This window comes from Danio rerio, chromosome 24, assembly GCF_049306965.1.
Source record: "Danio rerio strain Tuebingen ecotype United States chromosome 24, GRCz12tu, whole genome shotgun sequence".
Lineage (NCBI taxonomy): Eukaryota > Metazoa > Chordata > Actinopteri > Cypriniformes > Danionidae > Danio > Danio rerio.
Genome location: NC_133199.1, coordinates 10,067,370 through 10,089,776, shown reverse-complemented (window position 1 = coordinate 10,089,776; position 22,407 = coordinate 10,067,370). Strand labels below are relative to the sequence as shown.

Sequence of the window (22,407 nt, the reverse complement as noted above, 5' to 3'; positions counted from 1 at the left end):
TATACAAATTTATTTTTCTATACTTCAAAATTAACTTTAGGTGCTTAACACCTTTTTACTGGACATTTTCTTTCAAGAAAAATGTCCAAAATTTTGACTAAAAGTTACTTGTAAAATGTTTTCACTATTTTTAACAACAACACAGTCAGTCAGTAGTGAAAGATGACTTCACTCATGTCAAATTCTTCTCTGTCTTAAAGGGCACATATTTTAGCCCTTTTTTGAGATTTAATACTAATATTATGGTTCTTCTGAGTGTGCCAATGTAGGTTCAGATCAAAACGCAATTCAGATATGGTTATTATGCTGTGTTAAAAAGTGTAAATTTAGAGGCGTGTACACGGGTTGCTGTTTTGGGGTGTGTTGTTTAAAGCCTTTATCGATGAGTTATTTTCACAAATTATGATGGCATAGCCGTTAAAATAGGACAAATAAGCTCATGTATGGGACAAATTCTGGACATTTGTCAGTGAGGGGTGGGTCTTCTGAACCACACGAACCCCCCCACTGGCTATGGGCCTGTAATCAAACTGTTTTTCCTATTTTCTTTTAAAATCAGGCCAGATCCTGAAAGACTTCAGTATTCTTGGACCATGCTTCACATTCTGAATTATATATATATTTTTTATTGACAAAACAGAATTCATGTACAATGTAATTGAATAAAATGACTTAAATATTTAATTTGAGCTTGAAATAGGATGATTTCATCTCATACGGCTTTTCTTCAGTGTGGACATGTCCCCAGAGGCTTTCCGTTTGCGTGAAGATGCATCTACAACCTTCTCTGTCTCATCGGCAGCTGCTCCAGGAAGATAGTAAGCGTCCATTGAAGGAGACGGTTCCTGGAAAAAGAAAATATTCAAACGCATTTAATGAACATAGCTAATAATTCTAAAAAAAAAAAAAAAAAAAAAAAACTATTCAGAGCAATGGAACAAGGAATCGCTGTGATGGGATTTCCACATGACTGCCTCTAGTACATTAATATCCGGTGCTGGACTGCACAATTAACCAACATAAAACCAAACTCACTTATTGCTTAGTAATTATGCAATTATAAAAGAACTATAAATACCATCAGGCAGATTACTTTTCCTAAACTTTTTAATAGTATTTTTTTTTTTAATTAGCATTTAAATATTACAATAGAAATGAATAAAGGCTGAATTTAATTAGGCCTGTTGGTTTAACACATTTACTTAAATATTTCACAGTTATTTGGTGACTATCATGATGCAGAAGAGCAACTCAGTGCATGGTGGAGCCTTGATACAGTTATAGGTATTGAAGATGCGAGATATTGCAAATCCACATTTGCACGAATATTGACAAACGATCATAAACTAAAATTAAAATTTTTAGTGACGAGCCAGCACTGGCAATTTGGAAATTATGACAAAAGTGGCTAGTGGGAGTGTCTGTCTAACTCGCCACAGCTGAAATCTACCTGCATTTGGCGGGGGTTAATGCCAAGCCCTGATTATACAGCAGTTTCCTTTTTCTATAAGTCATTCATTAAAATTATTTAAATGAATAAATGATGAAAAATCATTCACAGCCACTTAGTTGCAATTTCTATTTCAGACAAAACAATAAATTTATACATAATGCCTATTCAGGGTTCTTGCACTATTTTAAAAGTAAAATCTAATGCTTTTTAAGACCTCAACAAATATGGTTTGAGACCAAAAAATTTCATAATTTCTTTGGAATAGGCTGCTTAATTTAATGTCCTCATTAGATTTAAATGAATTGTGCCTCGTCACAGTATGGATATAACCCACAGTGCCTGCCTTTTGGATGTCTGGTGGTGAAATAAAACTGTTATAGCTGTCTGTGAGGTGGCGTCTAAACTAAAGCTGTAATCGGGCCATTAAAGTTAGACCCGATAGGGCCCAAATCCCGACAAGTACATATTGACTGACAGCTTTTAAAAAGCCCAAACACGTTTAGAGCCAACATTATTCAAATGTGCACATGCACACAGCTCTTTTGCCTTTTTTCATAAGTGAGTCCTTTATATGTGTTAGCATTACTTATTTATAACATAGGCTATAGGCCACTTGGAAGTTGGAACAAAAAAAAAAAAAAAAATAAGCCCTCTGTAACATCGTAACATCTTAGCACTCTAATAAGCCTGGGTACATACACTAAGCCTTTTAATTGGCCAACACACCAATAAAAATTAGTCTTTCTTAACAAATTAAATTAAATGATAAATGATAATTGAGAATCATGAAATTAAGATGAAGGCTCTGTGTGAATTGTTTTGTCACTTCTCTTCACAATCTGCAATAAGGCGACAGTGAAGCTGAATAATAAAAGATTAAGGCCAACATTAGCCAATATACTCTGTCTACATTATGATTTTATGATTTAATTTAAATATTTGGTTATAATTTGAAAATCCTTTACTCATCAAGATTAGGCGATGTGTTTTTTGGCGGAACATTGTTGAATTCACTGTACATGGCTTTAGCGCAGTCCTGCACTCACTGAGCAGCACTAAACACCCTTTCACTGCTGCTGCTACTGGCCGGGATGCACTACTGATCTGGCTAATTTAGCATGTTTTGGGTAGGTATGTTTGTTCATCTTCCACCAGTCAAGAACATTCATTTAATTTTCATGACAGCGGTTTCAGTGTAGCAAGTGACCCCGTCATTTTTCCTTTCAGCTCGCTGTACATTGCTGTTTAGTGCTCTACCCTAATACGCAGTGTATGAGCGACTGCCGAAATACCTTAGTGGCTAGAATGACTGCTCTTATTAAACTAGCAGCAGTCAAAATTCACTCTTTTTGACTTTTCCTTTTTTTTCCCATCATTTGTTTCACCTTTGTAGGGATGTAAACAACAATTTGATTACTTTCTTGCGCAAATCGAAATCCATCACATGACCGTTTATTTACTGCTCAGGCCCAAGCCCAGCCCGACCCCGTCTAAAATGATAGAAATTAAGTACGAACCCATCGGGTTCGACACCCGCGTTATGACAGCATGCAGATGTAGACCGACGTAAGCATCTGTAGCCGACCTACCGTAACAAGCTAATAAATCACGGAGACGGTCATTTCTCTCCTGTTTCACACATATTAATCAACTATTAGATGTTTCACGGTGGACCACTGTGCTTCCCTATCGTCACTGAGCACACCAGCTGGAAATGTAATACTTACAGCCACTTTACGGTAAATCTAAGACAATTTAATAACTTAATTTCCCGTATTTTAATTTAAGACATTTTAAGACTTTTTAAGGATCCTTGGGAAACCTGCTATTGAAAATTAATAAAAGAGACATTAAAATAAATTTTATTCGATGCAATTCATTTGTGATTAACAAATTGCGTTTTTTTTTTCTTGATTGCATAGAAATATGAATTTATTTTTGTGCAGCCTTAAAAACAAGCACAAAATCATTATTGATAATAACACTTTTTTTTATCAAAGTGAAAGAACAAGTAAAAATGTTGTGTTTGTCTGGTTTGAATCACAAATAGCACCTCTTACCTGCATGAGATAATCAGCAATGTACTCTGGTTTAAGACATTTGACCCCGTGAGCTGAAGCCTCACTGATGTCCACTCTAACATCACCTGGTTTTAACCGACTGAAATCCACAAACAGGTGAGTGGTCTCTTTAAACAGTGAGGGAGAAGGATCTGGCAGCACCTGTGTAGCAGGAAAGGGTGAAATACAAGAAAAATAAACAACAAAGTAAGGAATGAGCAACAACAGCCTGCAAAGTCACATTGTTTACTTGTCCTTCAAACTTGATGAGTTTTGAAAAATACAATATAACCATTCACATCCATTAACAAATGCTATGAATGTATTTGAAATATCTTCTTTTGTATTTAACAGAAAAGGGAAACTAAAAATAGCATGGAATGACTTGAGGAGGTAAATGGTGAATAAATTTAGATTTTTGAGTGAACTGTGGTTTTAAGTTAAGAAATCCCTGAGTAATAAGGTTAAGGGTAATCTCAGGAAAACTTGAATGGCAAGAAAGAAGACATAAGGGTCAACAAAACCAGTGTTTCTCAACCATGTTCATGAAGGATCACCAGCACTGCATGTTTTGGATGTCTTCTTTGTCTGTCACACACATTTCTGGTCTTTCAGTCTCTGCTAATGAGCTGATCTGAATCAGGTGTCTTTGGTTAAGGAGACATGAAATATGTGCAGAGCTGATGCTCGTCCAGGAACATGGTTCAGAAACACTGAACTAAATGAATGTATGGGTGCCGTTAGTTATTCTACCTTAATTATCTAAGTTGTCCCTTAAGCAACCATTTCTTAATAAATGTAAAGACCAGGACACAGCAAGCCTATGCCAAAGAACTAGCATTGATGAAAATCAAATATGTTGTGGTTTCGTGTCGACCACGGCTGGTCCCATCTGGACTAAAATGCTGTGTGTGAACACAACAAAGGGATGGCTGCAGGCTGAAACCAGAGCACATCTTGTATCTTTCTGTTAACGCAGATTGCAGTAATATTCTTTCTCAATCCAAAAAAGTAAAACCAGAACATGAGATGCACAAAGCGTGAACAAAGCAGCATTTATTGCCATTATCACAGTAATCCTCACTCACCACAGAGGGATTTGCTTGTGCCAATATGTCTGATAATCTAATAATCCATAAATGTAGTATTATTTGAGTAATATTATTGACTAAAGTGAAAACGTTCAGATGATTTATGTACAAAAAAAAATCCAAGTAATATTGTTTGTATTTTAGCGGATGTTACATGAGAGAGTTTACCAAACAAGTAAAATTTGAGAATTCATTTTATTTTTTATGTATGTTATGCTTTTAGTTCCTGGACTTGTACACAAAATCTGCATAAATCCACAGATTTTATTTCTTGTTTCTATGCATAACTAGTGAATAAATTCAGATTGTGTTTGGCCCTTAGGTTATGCCCCCCCTCAAGTCAAACTACTTAAAGACTTATACAAAACTAGAGCCTGGTCTTGTATTCACAAAACATTTTCTCTTAGCACATGCCTATTATCTTTACAAATTTCACCTAAATCCACAAGTTAGTATCTACATATGAAGAGTTCAGATGTAAAAAAAAAAAAAAAAAAAAAAAACTCTAAATGACATCTTATGTTCTCTTTAAATAAGCATTTTTCTCAGCATCATATGTTTATATTCAGTTATTTCACTTTAATGGCAATAAAAATAACTTATTCGTCACTATAAAAGTAAAATTACTAAGCCTACACACACAGGAGTCTTTAGAAGAAAATATTAAATGACATTGAGGTTTTTGGATCTCATCACTTCATTTGGGATGCCTTGGGAAGTTTTGTAAATAGGGCACCAGATGACAAAAGACAACAGACCTTGGCTCCTCCAGACTGCAGCAGTCTTCTGAATCCAGCCTCTCTGGCCTGGTCAATATTCAGCATCACAATCCAGCCGCCAAACGCTCCCTGCACAACAATAACATTAGGCTCTGAACCATGAACATAAATCCTAGGAATCTAGAATCTAAGCCAAGTATGTGCATGCGTACCTCCTTGTTTGAGCAGCCTTGTAGTGTTTTCCTCCATCGCATGGCGGCCAGTGCCAGTCTCTTCTGCTGAGAGTTAATGGATGGCAAAGCCTCCAGTATAGAGCTGCTTCCCCACTCGTACTGATCCTCCTAACACACAAACAGAACATCAGAGACTGTGACAGAAAAAAGTGCTAATCTCAAAGATGAATACACACACACCTGTATGAAGTGTCCTTCTGCTCGGCAGGCCTCCAGGTATGAGCGGTGAAGGATCCACTTGCCCGCGGCCATAGCGGCCAGATACTTCTCATTCCTCAGAGGGTGACCCACAATCACATGAGTGCAGCTTGGGTCAAAACTCTGCTTCTCCAACACAACACCGCCTGCACACATACATGATGCATCCATCCATACATTACAATTACAATTACAATTACAATAACATAAATTAATGAATAAATTATAATTAAATGAATATTGGCACAATTTAAAACATAATACTATTTATTTAGGGCCCCAGGATTCTTTCATTTCATTATGCTGCATTTATTCATTCATTTTCTTGTCGGCTTAGTCTCTTTATTAATCCGGGGTCGCCACAGTGGAATGAACCCCCAACTTATCCAGCAAGTTTTTAAGCAGCGGATGCCCTTCCAGCCGCAACCCATCTCTGGGAAACATCCACATTCACACACACACTCATACACTACGGACAATTTAGCCTACCCAATTCACCTGTACCACATGTCTTTGGACTGTGGGGGAAACCGGAGCACCCGGAGGGAACCCACGCGAAGGCAGGGAGAACATGCAAACTCCACACAGAAACGCCAACTGAGCCGAGGTTCGAACCAGCGACCCAGCAACCTTCTTGCTGAGAGGCGACAGCACTACCTACTGCGCCACTGCCTCGCTTGCTGCATTTATTTTAGCATAATATCATTATGTATAAGTTCACAACATGTTGATGGAAAGTATGTAGCTTTACAAATACATATAAAATGGAGTCAGGTATTTAAGAGGGTTTCAACAGGTTTTGTGAAGGCAAATTTAAGACTTTTATAAACCTTTCTAGGACCACCTAAAGAAAATTTAGGGAAATAAATAATAGTACTGTATTGAGAAAATGTATTGACATCTAAGAGTTGTTTATAAAGCAACATTTTAAATTAAAAATACGTACAAAATGTAGGTTAATACAATTAAGTTTTTAATTTTACATAAAAGCTTGAATACCTCTGGTTCTAACTTTGACTTCCTGAGCAGACCCTTTGTGTATCTATATTTGTACCAGTTGCTATAAATACAACTCTTCTGTGTGCTTGCTAGACCAACAGACAATAAATAGTTGCTATTTTGTAGGTTGACATGGCTAGGAACTACTCTTATTTCGGCAAAATAATCAATCATGGTATGGCTGCAGCAGGCAAATAACATTATGCAGCACAGGCGGTCATGTCAAAATTTACTTAGCTTGGGATCATTTCTGGCAGAAAAGTTAATTGATTATTATGTCATAATGAGAGTATTGACCTTAGTCTAAAAAAAGTGCGGCTGTTTTCGCAATTGATTTAGAACTTCCGATTCAGTCGCCTATGGGAGAAATGACTAGGAATAATAAACAGCAGAAAATGGTCAAACTACTTGCTCTACAAACAAATGTTTGCATGACTACACAGACCAAGTAGAATAATATAATAGGGAAATATCAGTTTGCAACATCAAACGAGCAGTTTTTAATGTCTAAGAATTAATGGAAGTGAATGAGAGCGGAAGTCTCGAGCCAAAAAGATTCAAATGGCTGCGCCCGCTCGTCGGCAAAGAATAAGGTGAATAGTTTCTAGCAACTTTTCATTTTTTCGTCAATCTTAGTACACAATGTAATTACAGAAAAGTAAAAAGTTTTAAATAGGAAAATTAATGCAACTTTTGTCATTTTTGAGTGAGATGCTAATGGTCTAATCCAGTTCAATTATCTATGCTAAGCTAAGCTAAAAGCGCCTCACCATTCATTCAGTTCTGCTAAACGGACTAAAAAAATGATAAAACTCAACTGTTAAACTGTAGGGGAATTTAAAAAAGTGAATTTTACAAGTTCAGTGTTGCTTTAAAACATGGAAAACACTGAAGGGTTCATTGGTGATGATAATGATCCTTACTGAATAAATCATGCTTTAAACAATTGCACAGGAAAATTAATGGCATGATCATATGAGTTTTTGATCCCTTGCTTTATAAGGCCCTAAATCACAGAAAAGTGACTTCAAACTTTTCAGGACCCATGGAAGAAGATGGTGAAGAAGATTTTGAATTCTCTAAAAGGGTACGGTGAACATGCCAACCTGGATAACCGAGATAGTTAGAAACTTATTCATCATGGCAATGTTTCTAAACACTTAATAGAGGTTGCATCTATGGAGAAAAAACTCTGGTGTGAAAACAGTTGCTTGCATTGCAGGAAACAGGGCCATAACATGAGCACCTAAAAATATACTGAACTTCTCAGTAAAGAGAAAACATCCTAAGATGGTCTAAGTCAGGGGTGTCCAAACTTGGTCCTGGATGGCCGGTGTCCTGCATATTTTAGTTCCAACCCCAATTAAACACACCTGGACCAGCTAATCAAGCTCTTTCTAGGTATACTAGAAACTTCCAAGGAGGTGTGTTGAAAGGAGTTGGAACTAAACTATGCAGGACACTGGCCCTCCAGGACTGAGTTTGGACACCCTTGTTCTAGAAAGCCTAGTAAGAGCTTGATTAGCTAGCCCAGGTTTGTCTTATTGGGGTTGAAACTAAACTTTGCAGGACACCGGCCAAGGACTGGTTTGGACACCCGAGAGAACCTAGAGGTGGGGAGAAAATTTGTATAAAGAAAGCACAGAACACACACACTTCAGATTGTCCCCGAGAGAGACAGCAAAATGCTCTGGGGTTTGCTCTGGATGTCTTGGCTTTATTGTAAGAATATTCCAATAAAGTCTATTCTTCTGATATTTAGAAACCCTAGACTGAGTTTGATTAAATAATGGAAAACTATGACAATGGGCAGAAGATATGAAATGTGTAACCTAGTAGAAAAAAATGAAAAACGATTTGTTCTAACCAAGTTCCTCTATGAGATGGCTGTAGTCGATGCGTTCCTGTGGATTCAATGATGAAAGCAAAAACCGTGGAGGATCCTTCTTCAGCTCTTCCTCCTCATCTTCAATCTGTTCACAATAGAGACCATTAGATCAGATTTAAATTAGAAAATATTTCAACTGCTCTCCGTTGATTTTTGTCTATTTACCCGTGGAAGAGGGAGGGCTGCAGTCTTAGAGATGGGGAAAGCAATACTCGGTGCTTCAGGTGTTTTAGGGTTGTGTAGTGTGTCGACTCGAGACGAGGTTCCTTTTGGCTTTAGCTGTGCATCGATGACTTCAAACGCAGCTGAAAAGGGTCAGAAAAATTGTATTACAATATATACATTAGGGATGTGCGGAGCAGCCGGTATTTGTATTTGTATTTGTTGAGGGGGGAAAAGTATTTGTATTTGTATTTGTATTCGAGTAAAATTCAAAATGGCGCAAAAATATATATTTTTTCTATTACACTTCTAATTTACGTTATATTGAAAGTATTGTTTAATTATACCCATTATATAAATTATAGATATGCAATATTGGCTGTTGTTTTTGAACATGTGATAAGAAATGTCATTGAAAAGAAAATAACATAGAAGCCATTATCTCATCCATGGTTAAACCAACAACTAATAAAATACCATTGTGAATATTATAAACCCCACCACCACCGTTCTTGTTGAAGGACACTGAATAGACAGAATAAAAACAAATAATACTTCAAAAAACTGTTCTTCTTCTGAAAGAACTTTTTTCCAATGGACAGAATTCCAAAAACTAAAATTAACTAAATAAATCTAAATAAAACCCTGCCTGGGAGATCTGGCAGAACAAAAGTATTCTATATAATTCTAAAAGATACAGCCCTGCTATTATCATCTGCCAGCCACAAAAAAAGACACAAAGTTTGCTTGTTTGTTTATTTAGAGATATCTGCAAATATTTTTCAATGGAAGTCAATGGAGGAATATGACTAGTCAGTCATAATATATTTGCAGATATTTCCAATCTGAATTATAATTATGACAAGTCAAAATATAATTAGAGATATCTCTAAATATATTTATGGATAGTCTGAACAAGGTTTAAATGCTAAAACGGCTTGCCATACGCACAGTGGCACAGTGGAGATTTCTCTAGTTATATCGTTTCAGTCGTTTGTTATGCAGTGACATGCAGTCAAATATTTCGCCAAACAGTCCTTAGGGATACGGTGACACGCAGTCAGATATTTTACCGGACAGATCCGCCACTTTTGTCGCGCATAAACAATCATAAAGCTCTTGTGCTGCAGGAAGGAGGAGGTCTGCTGAAGGCGCGGAGCTGACGTGCAGTGAGAGGTTTGCGTCTTTAATAAACTACGGCAGTTTGCGATCACTGAACAGTAAGAATGATTAATAAATCCATATGAAACAGTCCCTTAAAAGTCACGTCTCGCTTTCAGTTTCGGGCTTTGGCGCGTTTTGCACTGAGCGTGTGTCTTTCTCTCTCTCTCTCTCTCACTCACTCACTCACTCACTCACGCGGGCATGCACTGTGGTCTCATGAGGAAACGCTGCTTTTTGATATAGTGTTTTTCTTGCTCCCGAATACAAATCATTTTTCAAGTATTTGTTCGAATCAAGTATTCGTAAAAACACGCTATTCGTGCCTTTCCGAATACCGTATTCGGGTTCGGCTCCACCCTTAATATACATATACTTTGAATTCTTTACATATTAAAAAATGTATTTATAAATGATAAAATTGCAATAATATTTCATTATTCAGCGTTTCATAATTTAATATTGCTAATTATTACTATAAATGGCGTATTTTTCCATCCTTGAAATAGCAAAGGTGGATTCAGACACTCCCTTGATACTTTTGCATGCTTTTCCATGCGCTCTAGACTTAAAATAGAGCCCCAAATCCGAAACTTATTTAAATTGGTTTCGCATACCCATTTCCACCAGTTCAGAGTCAGTCATGGAGTCTCTGCCGTTGGTTGTGTGGTCAGAGTGTGGCGGTGGGACGAGCGCCAGAGGTTCAGAGTGCTGAGAGGGGCTGCCAGGCCACTGCAGGTTATCAGCCAGTTTAGCTCTCTCTTCTCGTGCTGTGGGGTCATCCCAAACGATCTGCTCACTCTGGGATGGCTCTGTGTTCAGATCCACACATACTTGACGTGACATCCTGCCAAACACACAATCTTTCAACATTCGAGTCTAATGATAACCACAGTTTCTACAGGTTTCAGAAAAGTCCAATTTAAGATTTTTAAAATTTCAAGACTATTATAAAAAAAATTTCAGAATTATAAAGGGCTAAACACTAACAATTTTTTCTAATTGCCAGTGGAAAAGATTAGTAATTGTCCCCTGCCCCCATAAAATTGAATTTACATTAGATTTTAAAAAATTGTATCAAAACAAACAAATTCTAGTTGTATACATAATTAATAATAAAAAAAAAACATACACATATAAAAATAGTGTAATAAATGTAACTTGTTACATGCTTAATTGAGATAAATTGTTGGTGGTAGGATGGGTGTTAGCCTGATCTTTACATGGACAGGTAAATTAAGTTCCGTTTAAAAATGTAAGATCTACAACACAAAAATCTGAGTGAATTTAAGGGCCCTATCGTACACCTTGCGCAATAGGCAAAAGACTTTTTTTCCGTTTGTTCATGACAGTTTGCATTTATATAATGCTATTATTATTAACAGTTTTAATTATTATATGCATGTTTATATTTTTTTATAAAAACAAGTTTAGATTTGTCCACCTGACTGGTTTTGGAGACGTATGCATCACCATACGGGGCATAAGAATAGGACATGTGTTAGGATATAACTCAAGTTTTTTGACTGAAATTAGACCTGAATTTAGAAATAGTTTTAAAACAAATCTTTGTTCTTAACAAACAAAATTAAATATGTAGGCTAAAGAATGTCTTCAGTGGAAAGCGTACAACACTGTTTCCTTTCCACGAAGAGAGAGAGTAAAAGTAAAGAGAAAGAAAATGAAAGGAGGCTCATTCTTTATCCTCGCGGTGAATAAGGTTTGATTAACTGTTTTATCGCTAGTGAAGCAGTCAGGTTTCCACTTACAAAGTCCACCACGGACACACCGTAAATGCTTATGCGCCGTGTGCCTAGATTGTTAAACTAGAGCCCTAAGACTTTGTAAGGCCTAAAATGTAGTTTTGAAAAATTAAAAGACTTAAGTCCTTGCATCTGATGCACATCAACAGAAATCATCAAAATCATTGTCTGTCTAAATTCTCAAGTGAACAACCAGAAAATGCAATGTATACTCTCAAGTGGTAAAAGCTTTGAGACAATAAGAGAATCAAACAGTATTCTGTGTAGTCTTGTTTTTATACCGTATGGCCTCTAAATTGCGACTGCGTCTGCTCATCCGCCCCAGGCTGTCCGGGGTGTGGGGAGAGTCCAGCCCCCCTGGGCCTGTTTTGGCCAACCGCGAGGAGCCTCGACGACCGCTGGTTAGTTTAGTGGCAGACATGATCTCCTGAAGCTGCCTTTGAAGACTTTCCCTCATCTCCAGTGTTTCCGTGAGATCTGAGGGAGGCACAATATAAGAAAATTAAAGGAAGAGTCAATTAACTTAAGATCAGTGAGAGAGAGAGAGAGAGAGAGAGAGAGAGAGAGAGAGAGAGAGAGAGAGAGAGAGAGAGAGAGAGAGAAAGAGAGAGAGAGAGAGAGAGAGAGAGAGAGAGAGAGAGAGAGAGAGAGAGAGAGAGAGAGAGATGTATAATAAATAAATCAAAGACATGTCTTTAAAGATGACTTGCTTTTCTTCTCGGTGCTGATGGTTTGATCTTTCTCAGGCTCTCCCACACTGCCTTGCTTAGGAGTTGAGACGTCGGTGATGTCATCATCAGGGCCCAACTTTAGAAATAAAGAATAAATATATACAAGATATAACCTTTAATAAAAACTTGATAAGCTGGGATTGATTGGTGGTAAAGTTATGAATGGTCACCCTGGTCTCCTCATTCTCAGCGAAAGCTCTCAGTCTGGTGCGGGGGGTGGCAGAAGGAGGTGATCTCTGAGTGGAATCTGCCATCTGACTCATGGTGAGGCTCATTTTAGGGTTGAATGTAAAAGGGTAGAGCGACTCCGACACATGCTTCTGCTCATCTGCACACTGAAAAAGGAATGGTGAGTGAATGTAATGAATTCCCCAGCTTTGCACTACTGTTAAATTATTTACTTTCAATTTTTAATGTCCATTATTAGGCAAGGCAAGTTTATTTATATACAGTAGCACATTTCAAACACAATAGTAATTCAAAATGGTTTACATAAACAAGGATAAAAGAAACTAGAAATACTCATTTCGGTTAATTTTGCAAACCAACAACCACCACTCGTTAACCCAATATTAATGATTAAGTGGTCAGATTAATATTAAATTATTATTTAATTTTAAAAAATAATTGACGTGTCTATTTTGTGTCTGACACGTTAAATATTGCATTTTAAAATACTGATTTATTTTAACATGCGAACATATTATCAACAGAACATCTCAAAGCACCTGCAGTGTTTCCAACAGCACAGAAAAAATATTAAACAAAATAAAAGGCTAAAAATAAATGCCTGCACTAGATATTTTTCACTTAAATTGCAAATGTAGATTACAAAACGAAAACACTTCGTGAATCCTTTTAAACCAGCATAGGCTATTTTTACTTCCATCAAATAAAAATAGCAGGCTACCTCAAATCAATCATTGAATCAATCATCAAATCAAAATTAATTCTCTGTGGCAGTTCTTATATCACAAACCACTGTCAACATTTTAATAAAAGTTTTTAGTTTAAAGATTATGTCTTGAGCTTCTAAATTTAACTTATTTAAGAGCTTCTCAGCTTTTACTTACTTTTTTTTTTCATCATTTACTTCGTCATTTATTTCTCAAAATCTTTCACAGCAAATGAATATTTTAGCATGGTGTAGTCATTTACATACATATAATAACTGGTAAGCACAGAAAAAAATCTTGAAATGGCCAAACAGGAGCTCCAACAGTCAATTTGTCAGCTTACAGTCATGTACACCTGTTGTATTGTGGTACGTGTCCTCTTTCTATGGTGTTAATAGAACATTAGGGGTTTATTTAATGGTTTTGATATTGAATTGTACGTGCTATTTTTTTTAGATCGTTGTCATTCTATTCAGAATACATTTTGAAAATTTTGGTGCATTTTCCCATCATCAAATGCTCAAAATGTATCTTTAATAATAGCAATATCTGAATTAAATACTTTGTAACAAACAACTGTTTTTATTACATGGTGGTGCAGTGGGAAGCGCTATCGCCTCACAGTAGAGATCTGCGCGGGACAATATTTTGAATCCCGCTCCTGCCAGGTTTTAGCCCGAACCCGACCGCTCCCGCATATATTAAGTATTTGTTGTCCCGCTGCCCGACCCTTCCCGTTTTCTTTTCGGAAATGAATAATAATAATAATATTGATTATTTATATTTATTTATATTTATAATGCAGACCTCTACCTCACAGCAAGAAGCTCGCTGGTTTAAACCTCAGCTGGGTCAGCTGGTATTTCTGTGTGGAGTTTGCATGTTCTCCCCGTGTTTGTGTGGGTTTCCTCCAGGTGCTCCGATTTCCCCCACAAGTCCAAAGACATGCGCTGTAGGTGAATTGGCTAAGCTAAATTGTCTGCAGTGTGTATGTGTATGTCCTAATCTTCCCACCTCATAAAAAAGATTAGATGTAACGAAACACCAACATGGTGCGGCTAAATATCAATTTCGATTTAAAATGGCCCTGGGAGTAAGAAAGTAACTGAAATTATTTGTATATTTGAAAATGCAAATACATTTTGACATTGTGTAACAATGAGGCAATGCTTTAAGTTTTGTTTTTAAACTCTAATGAATGCTTAATGTATATCTACTCATTAGGTAACTTCATATACTTACAGCCTGTAGCCAGTGTTGTGAAACTATATAGAGTCCTCTCTCTTTGACAGCTCTGTATTCTTTACTGTTGTCTCCCACTTTCCCCTGGTAGATGTAATGAGTGACCGAGTCGTCACAAGACCATCTGAAACAGAGAGCATGACATTAGACCCCATTGCTTTATCCTAAAACACATAATACCAGCATCTTAGCTGCCAATTAGATTTTTTGTTGATTTATTACCTTCTCAGTAACTTATGACTAGGCCACACAGAATCTGAGCGCACAGAAATCCACAGATTTCTGCATATTTTTAGGCCATCATTTAGTCTATTTATTTACTTGTATAAATGTGTGTACATTTATATTAATCCAGTGTTTAAATTGATTTCACTAATATTATTGAGATGTAATAATAGTAATATTAAAATGTTCATATGATTGCTTTACAATACAGATTGTAAAGTCATATTTTGTCTTTTAGTAGATCTATTATATGAGAGAATTTTGTTTACCAAATAAGTGGATCTAGTTGGATTTGCATTGTCAACTTTAAATAAAAAGTTAAAAAGGTATTGCTTTTTAATTCATATATTAAGTTTTTAGTTATGATAAATCTGCAGATTGTTTACAAAGTTCTCCAAAGAAATGGCAAAAAATGTCCGCAGTTTCTGCCTGGCCCTACTTATGACTATTTAGGATAAAAAGATATTACATAATAGTAACCACAAATCAATACATGAATGAAACAGTAGAAAAAAAAAACACTTCAAATTCGACATTAAAAACAGTAAATATTATTTTTCACTAGGGTTAAGTATTGTTTGGGGTTATTTCGATCTAAATCAGTCTCGATACTAAATCAATCGGTGCTACATCAATACCTTTAAAATTGTACCGGTGCCAAAAAGGTGCCTGAACCGATACTTTTTAGTCACAAATTTATGATGGATGACTCTGGAAAAATCTTTTATTGACAAAATATATATATATTGAACGATATCATTAAAGTTTAATGTATACACAATCATATTTTATATATTTGAATTGCATTAATAATTTTTTGATCATTTGTAAGCATGAATTTAAGATTTGCATTATGCAAATAATATTACATTAGATTACTACTAACCTGTGGAAAGGCTGTCATCAAAATCAGGGAACACCTTTTTTTAGGGTTGGGGCTTGTGACAACATTTAGATGGAAATGTATCTAATTATTCGCCTAAATCTGAATAAGACAATAATATGATTAAGGTGTTTACATGATTTGCTTTTATGATCCTGTTTTACAAGTTATAGTACATGGATTGATTAACGTCATTGTGTTACCAGGTCATCCACATTTTCACCTAAGTTTTATGTAATTTTGTGCGTTTCATTTTTAATTTATCGACTTTAACTGCAGTTCAGCAGTTTCACTTTCATTCAGCAACCTATTGTTCATGCCCCTTGACAAACTGAGATATTGGATGAGAATATGAAGTAAGGACTGGTGGAAGAGTGTTGTTTTAAGGGAATTTGATAACGCATACTGAATGGAAAGAAAAAAACTCCACATTTCGTGAAACGGGTTGTCTGTAGTGTTTTAAAGTAGCCAAAAAATATATAAAATAAATACATTTTTCACTGTTTACATGTTACTGTTTACTCTTAATCAGAGTATTGATGTCCATATAAACGTAGTCAGCGAAAGTGCCAGATGATGTCGCAAGCTGTCATAGACAATGCATTCCTCAGCCTTTAAGTTGATTTCATGTGCCCTCAAATGTTTTATTAAGTTTGATAAGTTTGTTCCCCCCCTTACACACACTTTTGTAAAGCATCTGCTTCATGTTGCTGTGTCAAAATCATTGCTTGTAAAATATAGCTTTACTACAGAAGGCTTAGTTTAAGCAAATTTGATTAACGTGATCAAGCGTGTTGATGAATCTAAAGGTAGTCGCTCGCTGTATGCGCTGTACTGTGCCCGTTGTCCATGTGTGTGCACTCTCTAAGCAACAAGAACAAACCCCTAATATCGCTGCCGTTGTCTGTATCCCTCAAAGTTGTTTAGAATTAAATGTTTAGAGATAGTGTGACCCAATGCATACCTATGTGTGCCTTTGATGTACCCCTTGATGATGCTTACGTCTTTGTCGCAGCACCAGTGCAACCGAAATTCGTATGCCGATTCGGTCCGGTGCATACCGGTTACATAGTTTTCAGTACACAACACTATTTTTCACATTGATATTTGATGAGTAACTTTAAAATCTGCCTGGAGAAAGATATTTAAAAACATCCAACAAAGTAATCTAGGTAAGCTGTCCTTGTCTATTAGTCTTTAAATTTTCACATTCTAACAAAACTTGTTTTATGGTGAAGGAGGCTTCCTATTTTAATGTACTTTTCTATTTAAAGGTGCAATAGGTGATTGTCTTCAGAAACTTTTTTGTTGTGCTGGTTGAAAGTCTCTTCACAGTCCAATAGTAATGATTACAGTAAATGATCTAAATGTGTTTATATGTATTTTTATATTCTAGGTAAAGCATAAAACTAAAAAATGTTTTTCTAATTAAATAGAGTCGGACCGTCATCTCCCTTAATTCCGATAGGCAGGTCAGACTGTCTGTCAGCAAATGTAGATTCCGACTTCTGCGCATGTGTTCACGCAGATCCGCCATTAGCGCTTGCCCGTCTGCATCACAAACGCATGCGCTCCGAGCGAGCTGTGGGCCGCTCACAGATGCCGAGTCGGAGCCGGAGGCGCCGAAGGACAGCCGAGCTCGGGCCAATTACTGTAAAGCCAGGTGCGGGTATAATTCGCCCTTAAAGGGGCCGCGCTGTCACGAGACATGAGATATTGGAGTTACTTTAGCACGCTGGAGGAAGAAGGACGACACCATGGCTGAAGTATTACTGTTAGACAGGTAATGTTCTGTTTGAAACTATTTTATGTTAGATTGTGTTTTGTTATGAATGACTTATATGCACAGATGTGTTGTTCAGCCACTGAAATCTCCCGGTGAAAGATTGATGTGATTATTTTCAGTTTCATAAGGTTCTTTGACAGCATCTATAATGTAGATTTATATTTAGTTTAAAAACAAAACATCAGTAAATAGCGCTATTCCGCCTTACCTGCTTTATTGAGCTGAAGTTGCTTTTATATTTACATTGGGTCATTTTTGAACAATGACAGCCTTCCTATACTGTTTACCATGCTACTCTGAATATTCGCTCTGAAATAGCATGTAAGTGTGGCAAAGTAATAGATGTAATTCCTGCACGGCGCTGGCACTAACTAACTGGCGAATGACCTGAACTAGTGGGTTGTCTGTCGGCTGTTGTGACGCGGTGCGCGCGCTCGAGATTTCAGGGGGTGTGGCTTTGAATCACAGTCCCTCCCCGCCCTCCAAAGATAATATGCTAAGCGGTTAGCATTTCGACAGATCACCTACTGCACCTTTAATTACTGACATTTGTATACAACATTTAGTGTGTACCTAAACTCAGCACCGAGAGAAGCAGCCACTGCATTGAGTTCACTCTGTTTCTTGCTTAATTTCTTGCTCACACACACCACCACCCCACTGAGAGGAGCTGCAGCCTTCTGCTCCACCTGCACAACACAGACACACCTGTAAATATCTGCATTCAGATAGATGTAATGAGTGTATGTGAGTCGTGTGTATGTACCTCAGGTTCAGGCTCTTTACCCAGTTGTGGACTGGCAGTCATGGCTGCGAGGTTTGTGACGTGACTGCGGTTGCTGTTGGCAACGGCAGCTTTAAGGTTCCTCTCGATGACCTCTGACAGAGGAGTCTCCGCCCCCTGACCTTGCTGGGATTTATTACCAGGAGTCTGTAAATGGTCAAACACATCCTGCAACACAGATATATGGCAATATTACAAAACATACTTCAGTTTTATCTGATTCATTTGAACTCCTGTTTGACCTCTACAATAAAACAGGCAGGATTTCTTTAAAATTTATGTAAAAAATAAAAAAGTATAACTAAAATTGGCTAATCTTTTAGCATGCAGAGTGATTTATAGTTTATTAAGCATAGAGTTTATTTAAAGGGGACTTATAATGTGAAAATCTCAATTTGTACATGTCCTTAGAAGGGGAAAGCCCTGGCCATTAGTGATCTCTTGCTTATTAGCACAAACAGCCCTGAGTGAGAGGAAGCCATCTGCCATTAGACTCGCACCATACTTGCAGAAGAAAATGTTAGCAACTAAGAGGCATAATAAACGTTTTTGAAGACATTTATTACCATATAAAGTTTAAGGGGACACTGATTTTATAGGAGACACTTATTTTTTGTCGTTATTAAGAATTTTTGCAACAAACAAGTATATGTTTTAATACATTTATAACGGCTTTTGTGTTTTACTGCCATGCTTTAAAACAATTAATGCATAATGCAATTAATCTATAATCCATATTAATAAGTCCCACAACATACTTTCACATCTGTCACTCAATGACACTGGAATACCCTGTCAGAAAAGTCCAGTGGCTGTGAATGAGCTTTTTACAGTGTCTGGTGTAACGTTAATGTTGTTTTCTTGTGTTTACATATATGATTACACACACAGTGTAAATGCACAGTACAGTTATGAGCTTATTGTCATATTATATTGTTGTGATAACATGATCTTTAGTGATTTCCTGAAGATAAATGCCAAAAAAACAATGCAACAGGAATAACTACAGCAGGTCTCATATGATTGATATCATATGAAGTAAGAGCTTGCAACGGCATTAGATGACGTGTACGCGTGTTGTAGTGGTGTCCCATTTCTCAGGGGTAAATTTGAAGCCCTACCCCTTCACACTCTGTTTCAAGAGCCAATAAGAAGGGGTAGGGATAAAAAAAATTAAAAAAATAGAATTGGGATTGGCCTTACTCCTGTTTTGAATCTGCCGTTATGCTGACACAACCTCATTTAAATTTAAAGCAAAAGCCACCAAAATAGCACTATTTGGATCAAAGCCTAAAAGGGGCAGTTTCAAAGATCAAACATCATTTGTGGGGTATTTAGAGCTTGAACGTCCCACACACACTCTTTTTTTACATCTTGTAAAAAGGGCCATAATAGGTCACCTTTAAAGTTCATAAATACTATTTTAAAGTTTAAAAATGTATAAATGCAAACTAAGTGTATGCGCAAAACTGGAATATCGCATAAAAGATGTGAGAATAAAGCAGCGTTTCCATCCAAGTAGTCAAAGAGAACAAAATCGCCACTGTCTGATTAACTGTTGCCAAATATCAAAAGTAAAAATAGAATTTGCTGGAGAAGCTGTAGGAGAAGCTGCGAGGATATTTTCTTTATTTAATAAAATTACTTGCACCCCAGAAGATAGTATGCTGACACTCAATGAATGCGTGGTGGCGTTTGAAGGTGTGAGATAGAGGTCTGCATTCCCGCGGCTGTCCCGTGGGCGCTGCGGGACCCGACCAGATTTCTACGGCGCGGGTATAAATTTCTGAATAAATCACGGGAGCGGTCGGTAACAGGTTTAATTTGGGACGGGAGCTGGCTGTCTAGCAATATCGCTCCCGACTCCCGAGTGAGCACGCGTATGTATGTGTGCAAATGAAATAGCGCGATGCTGTGTTTAGCTTGTTTGTTGCAGTGTGTGTGCGTATGTATGCGCACGCACGAATAAGAGATGTGTGTGTGTGTGTGTGTGTGTGTGTGTGTGTGTGCGCGCGCGCTTGGTGCTTATGAGTGTGTGTTAGAGGGCGCGCGCGCGCGAATGAGAGAGAAAGCTTTGACTGTGTGTGTGTGCTTGGTGCTGTGCGTGTGTGCGTTTATACAGACAGCTTGTTATAGGCTGTCTGGACTGTATAACTGGGTGATTTTCGGTTTTGTTCTCCCCCCGCTCTTTAGCGGGATCGGGCGCGGCGGATAGAAAACGGGGCGGGTCGGGCAGCGGGACATCAAGTGCTTAATATAAGCGGGAGCGGTCGGGTTCCGGCTAAAACCTGGCGGGTGCGGGCGGGAGCGGGATTCAAAATTTAGTCCCGCGCAGATCTCTAGTGTGAGATGCACAGCACAGATGCTCTTGACTATTCTGGAGGTAATTAATTATATAATAACACTAATGCTGAAATAATTACGGCATTTTTGAATGACCAAAACAACATTTCAGATGGTTTACAATGTGCTCAGCCTGATGGTTTGTCCATTCAAACACATTTTTATCATCACATCATCTCTTATAACAAAACCACGTCATAAATGGACATATTGGAAATTGTTAAGCAAAAGTGTTTCCATCATAGTTTATGCGCATTGTTTATTATCGAAAAAAGGTTTGTCCTAATTAGTTATGCACATACATTTTTTATGGGCATTTGCAAAATGTTAGTGCATCAGGGCATTTCCCTCAACTGTTTTTTTTGTGCATATCCAAAATGCACATAAAAATAGGTGGATGGAAACAGCTATCGATTTTGAATGTCATTTCTGAAAATCTAACATTTACAATATTTTAACCGTAAACAAAACATGCTTTTTTAAATTAATTTCCAATTCTAGATCACCTTTGTGTTAAATGACGGTCCGAAGAGTTTGTCTCTGCTTAGGAAGCGAGAGGGAGTATCTAGATGGAGAGATGAGTCTTTCTGCTGTGCTCCTTTGGCCTCCTCCTGTCCTGGGGTGGTCACCTCAGCCTGCTCTTCCTCTCCCTGTTTCAGCTTCCTGACTGCCGAGCGGACACTACGGCTCTGAAAGCGAGCCGTGTCTAGAGGGGTGATGGCATCGCTATTTTGTGGGCCCAGTAAGGGAAGTTCTGGTGAGCGCTGATGGAGGCGCAGTGGTGGAGGATCTTTCTGAGATGCTCCAACAAAACTGTCTTCTGTTCTCTCTGTAAGATATTTTAACCTTGTAATGTTCTATTTATTTCAATAGAGACCACCAAATCGACAAATAGTATTTGATAAACAAATTTAACTTTTATCTAACCTGGAGAAGGTGGCAGGTCAACCAGGTATTGGCCCTCATCCGCACGTTTCCCTGTTCTAGCAGACTCTAAAACCCAGCGAATCGTGACCGCAGGCAGACCCCACTTCTGAGCTGCCTGGTACTTGGTGCCCTCAGGTGTCTGGAGAACCAAATGTGTGCTGGCCAGCATTCCCTTCCTCTGATTAGCCGTCCGCACAAAGTAATCCTGGACACTGCAGACAGATGTGCAAGGGAGAGAGGAGAGAAAGTATTCAATTCAGTTTTGGTTAGAAATCCATTAATTCTGGTTAGAATTTTTAATTGCAGTTTAAAGGAACTCCGGAACAAAACAAATCAAATTCTTAAATATTTTATCAATGTAAAATAAACAAAAAAAATATTTTATTACTAAATTGGACATGTTTTGCATTAAATAAGAATAATAATTCAAAAATTCACTTTTAAGATATGACCTTTTTATAAAAATTAAAGCTTATATTTTGCAGAAATCTGCCTTGAATCTACAGAACAAAGTTTTAACTGATAATATTAGTTATCTTCCAAAAAAAAAAAAAACTTCTAAATATTTATTAATCCTAGTTAATGTTAAATTCGTCATTTACTAATGCATTATTGGATATAAAAGTTGTAACTCTTTTACTATTTAAAGGGCACCTATTTCACCCATTTTGCAAGATGTAAGATAAGCCTTTAGTGTCTCCAGAATGTGTCCGAAAAGTTTCAGTTTAAAATGCCTATCAGATAATTTATTACAGTCTCCAGAATCTGCCCATTTTGGTGTCTGAGTTCAGGGTAGCTGTTTTTGTAGCCTGTGGCTGTAAAAGCAAATGAGCTGCTTCTCCCTGCCCACCGCTCCAAGATGC

At 37.3% G+C, this 22,407-nt stretch overlaps 1 protein-coding gene across 5 annotated transcripts in view; it reads right to left on the bottom strand.

Annotated features, from left to right (window-relative positions):
- Positions 1-597: 597 nt before the first annotated feature.
- topbp1 (DNA topoisomerase II binding protein 1) overlaps positions 598-22,407 on the bottom strand; it is a 41,124-nt gene continuing 19,314 nt past the window's right edge. For 4 of the 5 annotated variants that reach the window (XM_005162567.5, XM_017353819.4, XM_009297292.5 and 1 more), the window contains exons 13-28: positions 21,545-21,756; positions 21,124-21,446; positions 18,257-18,442; positions 18,064-18,179; positions 14,597-14,720; positions 12,629-12,793; positions 12,438-12,534; positions 12,009-12,204; positions 10,582-10,811; positions 8,807-8,946; positions 8,621-8,726; positions 5,737-5,900; positions 5,536-5,664; positions 5,363-5,452; positions 3,514-3,675; positions 598-845 (exon numbers count right to left, since the gene is read on the bottom strand). In XM_005162567.5, the coding sequence (XP_005162624.1) occupies positions 708-845; positions 3,514-3,675; positions 5,363-5,452; positions 5,536-5,664; positions 5,737-5,900; positions 8,621-8,726; positions 8,807-8,946; positions 10,582-10,811; positions 12,009-12,204; positions 12,438-12,534; positions 12,629-12,793; positions 14,597-14,720; positions 18,064-18,179; positions 18,257-18,442; positions 21,124-21,446; positions 21,545-21,756 (2,578 nt within the window). In that variant the 3' untranslated portion in view covers positions 598-707. Of the gene's footprint in view, positions 846-3,513; positions 3,676-5,362; positions 5,474-5,535; positions 5,665-5,736; positions 5,901-8,620; positions 8,727-8,806; positions 8,947-10,581; positions 10,812-12,008; positions 12,205-12,437; positions 12,535-12,628; positions 12,794-14,596; positions 14,721-18,063; positions 18,180-18,256; positions 18,443-21,123; positions 21,447-21,544; positions 21,757-22,407 lie in introns of all 5 variants that reach the window. The other variant, NM_001199738.1, reaches the window with a different exon arrangement.